Source organism: Girardinichthys multiradiatus, chromosome 20, assembly GCF_021462225.1.
Source record: "Girardinichthys multiradiatus isolate DD_20200921_A chromosome 20, DD_fGirMul_XY1, whole genome shotgun sequence".
In the NCBI taxonomy this organism is placed as follows: domain Eukaryota; kingdom Metazoa; phylum Chordata; class Actinopteri; order Cyprinodontiformes; family Goodeidae; genus Girardinichthys; species Girardinichthys multiradiatus.
The window spans coordinates 28,195,995-28,205,057 of record NC_061812.1 but is presented as its reverse complement, the minus strand read 5'-3'; the positions used below and the strand labels follow the sequence as shown (position 1 = coordinate 28,205,057).

At 37.4% G+C, this 9,063-nt stretch overlaps 1 protein-coding gene across 1 annotated transcript; it reads right to left on the bottom strand.

Annotated features, from left to right (window-relative positions):
* Positions 1-593: 593 nt before the first annotated feature.
* Positions 594-5,385, bottom strand: LOC124856945 (mitochondrial intermembrane space import and assembly protein 40-A-like). The gene is made up of 3 exons (XM_047347931.1): positions 5,162-5,385; positions 2,802-2,900; positions 594-1,838 (listed from the first exon to the last, which is right to left on the bottom strand). Exons 1-3 carry the CDS (start codon positions 5,181-5,183, stop codon positions 1,504-1,506), a joined length of 456 nt encoding a protein of 151 aa, XP_047203887.1. The 5' UTR covers positions 5,184-5,385; the 3' UTR covers positions 594-1,503.
* Between the last annotated feature and the right edge of the window lie 3,678 nt (positions 5,386-9,063).

Below are 9,063 nucleotides of genomic sequence, written 5' to 3'. Positions count from 1 at the left end.
TAAAAACATGGAACAGATTTTAAAGTTTGCACCCAGCAGGAAGCCACAACTCAGATGTCCCTCCAGATTGACTGAATATGCAGTTAAGCAATACAAAGACTAATTTTAGGGCCCTTGTGACGCCCCGTAGTTCATGCCGCCCAAAAATCACCAATCAGATTCAACAATACATTTTAGAAGGCTTAAATTCTGGGCCATATAGCTTAATGCTCACCAACTTGACTCGTTCCAAACCCAGGTTTGAGATTGTTTAGGACCATTATCAACCAATTGTGTTCAGTTTTCTTCCGTTGAGTTGCTGATCCAAGTTGAAGTTGAATAACATGGAGGTAGTTCTCCATGTTCACTTTTCAAACCACTTTGTGCAATGCAACATTACCCCAGGCAGTGAAACAGGTCCACAGCATGATGCTGCCACCACCGTGCTTAATAGTTGGTACAGTGTACTTACATTTCTATTTAGTTTGACCATAAAACCCCTGTTCATGGGCCACCAGGATGGACAGGGGTACTCCCATTATCCCACAATGCCAGGTCCACATGAAAACATGTTTGTTGTTGACAGTGAGGAAAGTTCAGTCAGTGTAACACAATTAAGAGTTATATTTTTTATTACAAAACTGTCAGCAATGTTCACTGCAATTTGTTTTTCTTTTTTGGTTCACAGAAAAGCTTGAGATTGGTTTGGACGAGGTAAATATTTCAAGTCTGGTTATAAATTAAGAAGAATAGGTGCAGCCTGAGAGGCAACAGTGGAAACAACACTGAAGAGCTCACAACAAGAAGTGAGACAAGTATTCTTCGGAACATTAACTCTTCATATCTCTGAGAATCAGACACAGTATGGTGAAAATAAAATACACTTTGAGCTATTTGTATGAAACTTTGTGCAACTTATTATAAAAAGGAGGGCACAACCGAACGTCTAAAACATGTTACTGTCATTTCACATTCTCTGAAGTCAAACAGAACAATACACAATGTGCACTTGGTTATTTAAGCTTGGTCCTTATAAGATCACAGACTAAAGTTAAAAGCTCGATGTAATTATCTTCTTTGTTTAGCCCATTTTTGACATGAGGAACCTACTAAGGAACCAACATGGAGTTTAAGGAGTTCTGGTAATCTACAACAGAATGGACAACGCTCCTGCTCCAAAAATCACACCAACTGAGTTCTGTTCTGCAGAGAATCTACCTGCCTAAAGAAATTATTGTTGAGTTGATAAAAGCAACTGTTCTCCTTTATTTATACTCAAGTAGGAATTTGCTTTTGGGCAGCCAATCAAACAGCTGCAGTATTTACTTGAATGATATAGAGACAGTTTGTTTTCCTCCAACAGCAAAACAAGCTATTTTATTTTCCGAAGAGCTTTTGTAAATTACTTCTTTTAATTCTGATGAACATTATTGGGAAAAATATCATTTTTTTCAGATCCAAAACATGATGACTGAATGTGAAATGTGAGAGAAGAGCTCCGAAGCTCTACAGTAAGGCTCATTATTAGCTCTCTGCTGAGCTCTCCGAGTTTGGCCGTGTGGGATCAGAGTCCTTCTCGAAGCCAGCTGCTGTGTTTGTGCCTGATGGCTCTGCAGACGCGGATTCCTCAGACGTCTGGATGGATGGTGCATCATCTTCTTTTGGGTAAAGCTCTGGGTAGCGCTGCAAGCACTCCTGCATGGTCCTGAACTGCTCCAGGCAGTCAGAACCTTTCACCTCCTCCTTACTGTAGTGGAAGCAGGAGAAGGCTTCCTTGAATTCAGTCCCACAGGGACCGCTGGCCATCCCACCCAGGCAGGGACAGTTCCAGTTTATCTCTCCACTGGGGAGAATCAGACCTAGAAGGGGAAAGGTGGAAGTCTAGATTTAGAAAATGCATAGTGGAAGCAAATTTCAGAGACACTCAATCAGAGACTTATGCAACGCCAAAGTGTTCAAAATTAAATAAATAAATGAGCCATTATGAAATAAGTATCTACATCAATAATTAATAGATAATGATTTAATGTGACAATGAAATTGTGAAATATTGAATGCATATTAAATTATTAATTTACTAATAGACAGCACCAAAGCCTCGAGTGCCGTGCTCTGCATATTCCATGCGGACACGATGCTCAATGGCTCTTAGGGGATCCAGAATGGCGTCGTCGATGCTAACATTGTGGAGAACAGTTATCATCCCGATCATTTGAAAGATGTAATCCAAAGATCTCAAAATGGCATCATATGATAAATTATTCCCCTCAGTTTGATCTGCTAAGGTAACCAGAGCTGAATTCAGTTAAAGAAACTCCACCATCCTTCCTAAACCTTGAGCTGGCGCAGTAGCTGCTCAGGGAGCAGGGACCCAGGAAACTAATCTCTACGTAAGGCTCAGCCAATGAGGATGCAGGTCCAGCCCGTTGACGCTGATTGGCTCCACAGTCATTCAGTTGTAAAGTGACATTATGAAATAAAAAGGCCATGGGAAAAAAAAAATCACCCTTATACAATAAAAGCTGGGTTTTAAAAAGTGACATTTTTAAATAAAATTAAAAAATGCTGAAATTACATAAAAATAGCTTCAACTACAATTTCAATTATTAGGTAACATTTGTATATGAAAATTCTTTTATATTATAAAGCTGATTTAAAAAAAATATAATATATTTCAGAAGAATTTAATATGCATTCAATTATTTCACAATTTCATTGTAACATTAAATCATTATCTATTAGTTATTGATGTAGATACTTATTTCTTAATGTTTCATTTCATTAATTTTGAACACTTTGGTGTTTCATAGTGACTGGCTCACCTTGCTCCTCATACGGATCATTGGGGTCTTCCTCTACAAACTCGGCACTGCTCGGCATTTCATGATCCTCTTTGGTGACAAATATGATTTTGTCTTTACCTGACGCAAGAAACGAAAGAAAGGCAAACTATTTAAAAAGACATCACAACCAACAATTCATAAAAACACATTTTATTTTATTGTTTTACATGATACTTTTGTTCAAAAAGCAACAGAGATGTGGTATTTAGAGCTTTAGAAGTTGGACTTTTAATCTGTCCTAATCATGTGTTTCTCCACCTGGTATAGAGTAAATAGAGTAGTGGAGGAAGTTGGTTGATTTTCTTATTTTTAATGAAATATTCAACTCTGTTAAAAAAATTGCAGGTTCTTTATGAACTGAATTTGTCTTTCTCAAAAGTAAGAGAGAAGTGTAATAGCCTCCCTTCAGCCAACTGACTGGCAGTGCTGCACCACCTATACTCCGAACAGCTGGAGAGAAGTCTGGTCATTCAAGCACTTTCTCTGGAATTTTAGTAAAATGTGTAATGAATAATGTCAGCAGTTTTGAAACCATAATACACTGATACCAGTGACTGACCCATCTCTATGCCCACCTACAACAGTCATTTTAAGTATTACAAGAAATATAATAATTCTGCAGGAATATCTCCCCAGAAACTATTAATTACGCCACTCTATTAGATAAATAAAACCTGCAACAAAGATGCACTTTTGTTTAAAGCAACACAACAGTGTCCCTTAAAACATTTGTTTCATAGGCTAGAATTTTTGTTTTGCACATGTTTTACTGCAAAATGAATTATTTCAGCTGTTAATATATTAAATTATACTTAAGTGTGTAAGAAATAAGAGAACAAAGAATGGATGATTTAAAACTCACTTCACAACCAGATATATTTCCAAACAGCTAAATTTGTTAGTCTTGAAGGCAGGAAAAGGAAAAGTAGCTATTTTTCAGCCATCTAACCAGGAATCCACAGCAAGAGATTACTGCTTTACTCTATGCTCCATACGTCCGGAAAAACATCCTGGCACTTTGTCTGGCAGCTTACCAAAAAAAATAAAATAAACCAAAACAAAGGAAAGGAAAGGTATGACAGAATTGTTTGGCTGTTTTCAGAACCTAATCTTTAAAAACTTTGGTATTACTGGATAACGGTAGATGTCCTATGCTTAGTGTACACAATCCTTTCTGACTGATTTTGGTTTGCTTAGGCCGACTAATCACTTATCTTTATCAGAGGAACACCCTCTGTCATGGTACCTCTTGAACATGGCTTTATGGTCAAACAAACCTAAAGGCAATCAGCACCAGTGCCTAGAAGAATATTTGGAGGAGACATGTTTGTGCTTTCAATTATAAGAGTGCTGTATCAACTGTCGAGCATGGTGGTGGTAGCATCATGCCGAGCATTTGTTTTTTGGTCAGTGACACAAGGTGCATTACATAAAAGGGATGGAATAATGGAGGGTTACCCTCTAAATTTACCAACTTGACCTCAAATCAAAAATTTTATTTACTTTTAACCGAAGTACTGATATGATGAAGGATGTCAGCGGTTTGAAAACTTCAGTACACCCTGATGCTGGTAACCAGCTAGGCTGACATGTACTTCTATGTATGATAAAAGTGATTTTAAGTATCAAATGAAAAACCATCAATTCTGCATTTGTAATTATCCCAATGAGTATTAATTCTACAGCATTATTGGAGTTTAAAATCAATGTTGCCTTAGCTGATATGGATGGAATTACATGACTCTTTGCAGAAATCATCAAGTTTAAATCTCTTGTGTATATTATCTGGGTATTTTAGGAAAATGGTTCCAAATCTCCAAAAGGGTCTTCTAAAATGAGACAATGAATGTAAGAAATATATGACATCTTACTGAAAAGCAACAAGGGAACATATTAGAAACGCTGATTTATATAATGTCAGATGTTCCTTTAAAAAAGCACCAACTGTTAATCTAAACTCAAATGATAGAATAATAGCAAAACTACTGTACGTCAAATGTGGGACAAGTACTGAAATGTTTCAATCCAAATGGATTTGTATCAAAATCCAGCATCAGACGGAAGCTAAACAACCTAAAACTGGTTTAATTTTAAATATTTGATGTTACAGCCCAGTTGTAACATGCAGCTTGTTGGTGCTCAAGGTTACACTCTCAGAGCATTTATCTGTTTTCTGCTAATATACATCACTAATTATAAATGTCCTAACTCACATATCACCAAAACCCCTAGTTTAGACATGTTATAACAGTCCCAGGATTAAATTCTTAATGACACTCAACTAAACTTTTTGTTAGCCTTCCAGAAACGTTAGCCGCCGGCTAGCCTAGGATGCTCACCTTCCTGTCGGATCGAGCTCATTTCTTCCAGCTAGAACAAGCTATAGGCCTATAAATTCACTTCAGAGGCCCACTGCTCCGTGAATAATTAATCTTACTTTAAAAAAGACAACACACATACAAAATGCCGCACGTTTCACTACATAACCACGTAACTGTTGTACAACTATCCTTGTTACAGCGTGATGAGGTCATCTTCTTCTTTTCTACCGTTTCCGGTAGCGTTGACGCTGCTGAAAGCTCTACTGCCCCCTAGAGTTCTTCTTCTTCTCCCTTTGGAGTTCCTCTGGCGCGTGGCAAACCAACTTCAGGCGCATTTACCGCCATCTTTTGAACTGGAGTGTGGACGTCAAAGACAGAGGGACCCAGTGTTTTTAAGAAGTCTTATCACCTGATTTCAAATATTTCTACATATATCCTCCCATATATTAACTAAATTAAGTGCTGTTTTCTCTGTACTTAGCAGTGATGCCATGACATGAAGACATGTTAATCTGTTTTTGACTGACCACAACAATGGGAGTCTCCTGTTTGATTTTTTTCTTATCTGGTACAGGGATCTATGAAGGCCTGTATGAACAATCCTCAGACCCCTACAGTTCAAGAAGGTCAGAAAATTTGACAAAATATTGATAGTGCGCTCTTTTAGGATTGATACAAGTTGCATATGCATTACTTTAAGAATATTCATCTCCATGATCAATAAAGGAGGTTTTCTTGTACGTCTTTTTTTTTTTTTTTAAATTGGCATTCCATAACACACAGTTTATGCAATACCTAATTATAATATTGTTCTTTGGTAGTTCTGGCATAATGTAAAAAGGTTGGGTCTAAAACTGCTGTGACCGCACTACTGAAATTATTTTGGGTGTTTAAAATTTTGAAATAAATTTAAATGTTTATCAATTGCAAATTAAAGAAAATTCAAGCAATGTGTTGCAGATGTGCAACTTATGGATCTGAAAACCAAACTTATCTATTTTCCAGTTCCACGTTTGGAAACCGAGATTTGCTTTTTGAAATGTTCATTGACCAGACTAAATGCATTTAACAAAAAAAAACCAACAATCTTTTCTTTTTACTTTCACTGTTGCAACATGCTTACTAAGGGGGGTTGTATAATGCTGAGCGTGCTGACATCACTCTATGTTATATTCAAGGTAGCCATATTGCATTTTAAGATCTTGGATGGTGAGAAACATTTGATTTCTATCGACCTTTGTAAATTTTTCAAGTTTCCAACTTTAATCTTTCAACGTTTCATTAAAAATGCAACACAGCCAACCATGCAGGGTTATTAGACGTCTTTTTTACTCCTTTTTATTTTTATTGCTATAACACAACTAAAAGAAGTCCAAATCATGTTCTACTTTTTAAAAGGGTTTTTAGAAGATGGTGGAAAACATAATATTACCTAAATCCTGCTTGCAGTTCTCAAAGGAGAGGAAAAAGGTGACTGCAAGCAACCCAGAAAAAAAGAAAATAGGACATTTAAATAGAGAAAATAAAACATGAACACAAATGTAATGCAGTTTTGAGAACTACTGGTATAGATGGTTACTGTTTATAAAATAGTTGACTCAATACTGACGAAGAAGCAGTTTTAAATTTTTTTTATGAAAAAGTATCAGTTTTATGGTTTAAAAAAAAGCTTGACATTAACATAAAAAACCCTACATGTCTAAATAACACCCTATGGGCTGCATCACTAAATACATGCATGGCCAGCGATGAGTCCAGATCTAAATCCCATTGAACACCTGTGAAGAGATCTTTAAACTGCTGTTGGGAGAAAGCATCAATCAAATATAAGAGATGTGGAGCAGTTTGCAAGAAGAGGGGTCCTATTTTCCAGTTGTGAGGTGTAAGAAGCTTGTTGATGGTAATAGGAAGCGATTCATTTCAGTGCCTTTTTTCCAAGGGGTGTGCAATCAAATATTAAATATAGGGTGCCAATAATTCAGCACATTTTTGGGGTTTAATTTGCTCCCCCCCCTCTTTTTGGTGTTGTTCCAATACACACAAAGGGAAAAAAAACATATGTATAACAAAACATATGTAGTTGCAATAATTTTATGGGAGTAGTGCTTTATTTTCTGGAAAGAAATTCAAGGGTCCCAACACTTTTACCCATGACTGTTAATGTAATATTTTAGCAGCTTCTAAAGCTTATCCTATTGGAATTTATTTAAAAATTTGATTTAAGGCATAATTACTTTAAAGCAAATCTATCCTGTCCTGTCTATTATCTTCTAATTATCCTTTCCAGGAGTGACACTGAAAACCTAGTCCATGGCTGGACTACTGTAATTCGTTACTATCAGGATGTCCACAAAATGCAGTTAAAAGCCTTCAACTGATTCAAAATGCTGCAGCAAGAGTTCTGATGAAAATTAAAAAGATAGATCATATTTCTCCTACTTTAGCTTCCCTTCATTGGCTCCGTTAAATCCAGAATAGAATTTAAAATGATCCTCCTCACATATAAAGCCCTTAATGATCTAGCTCATTAGATATCTGATTGTTCCATATGTTCCTAACAGAGCACTTCGTTCTCAGACTGCAGGTTTACTGGTGGTTCCTAGAGTCTCTAGAAGTAGAATGGGAGGCAGATCCTTTAGTTATCAGGCTCCTCTCCTGTGGAACCAGCTCCTGGTTTTGGTCCGTGAGGCAGACACCCTGTCTACTTTTAAGGCTAGGCTTAAAACTTTTCTTTTTGATAAAGCTTATAGTTAGAGTGGCTTAGGTTATCCTGAGCTATCTCTGTAGTTATGTTGCTGTAGACTTAGGCTGCTGGAGGACATAATGACCACTTTCACTCTCTGCTACATTCTCATACTACTCTCCAATTTTGCGTTATATAAGCTTTTAACTTTTTCTCTCGCTGTTTTTTCTCTTCCTAGAGGCTACATCTGACCTGGCTCTGTGTTTAGCTGTAGCAACTTCCTGGAGGGGGGCATCAGCCAAGCTGCTGCTGCCAACAACTTAATATTCACCTTCTACAGATACACTGTCTCTCCTAGACAAACCCCAGTTGGTTGTGGCAAATGGCCGCTCACACCGACCATGGTTCTGGTTCTGCTGGAGGTTTCTTCCTGTTAAAAGGGAGTTTTTCCTCTCCACTGTTGCTACATGTATGCTCAGTATGAGGGATTGCTGTAAAGTCAACGCCAACGACTGTCGACTGTCTCTACATGCTCAACCAGGAGTGAATGCTGCAACTCACTGACTCGATGCAATCTGCTTGGTTTCCTTAGCTAGAAAAACTTCATTTAAATAATAAACAGAATTTGACTGCATTGTTTGATAGGAGGGCTGCATGGTAGAGCAGTTGGTAGCACTACTGCAAGAAGGTCCTGGGTTCGACTCCCGGCTGGGGGTCTTTCTGCATGGAGCTTGCATGTTCACGTGACAACATGTTGCGATTTGGCGCTATATACAGGTCCTTCTCAAAATATTAGCATATTGTGATAAAGTTCATTATTTTCCATAATGTCATGATGAAAATTTAACATTCATATATTTTAGATTCATTGCACACTAACTGAAATATTTCAGGTCTTTTATTGTCTTAATACGGATGATTTTGGCATACAGCTCATGAAAACCCAAAATTCCTATCTCACAAAATTAGCATATTTCATCCGACCAATAAAAGAAAAGTGTTTTTAATACAAAAAACGTCAACCTTCAAATAATCATGTACAGTTATGCACTCAATACTTGGTCGGGAATCCTTTTGCAGAAATGACTGCTTCAATGCGGCGTGGCATGGAGGCAATCAGCCTGTGGCACTGCTGAGGTCTTATGGAGGCCCAGGATGCTTCGATAGCGGTCTTTAGCTCATCCAGAGTGTTGGGTCTTGAGTCTCTCAACGTTCTCTTCACAATATCCCACAGATT

Excerpts from the sequence above, each read along its gene's own strand:
- LOC124856945 (XM_047347931.1), bottom strand. The coding sequence starts at position 5,183 with ATGAGCTCGATCCGACAGGAAG. Across the intron at positions 2,901-5,161 it reads GAGCTCGATCCGACAGGAAG|GTAAAGACAAAATCATATTT; the intron begins GTGAGCATCCTA and ends TTCTTGCGTCAG. Across the intron at positions 1,839-2,801 it reads TGATCCGTATGAGGAGCAAG|GTCTGATTCTCCCCAGTGGA; the intron begins GTGAGCCAGTCA and ends TTCCCCTTCTAG.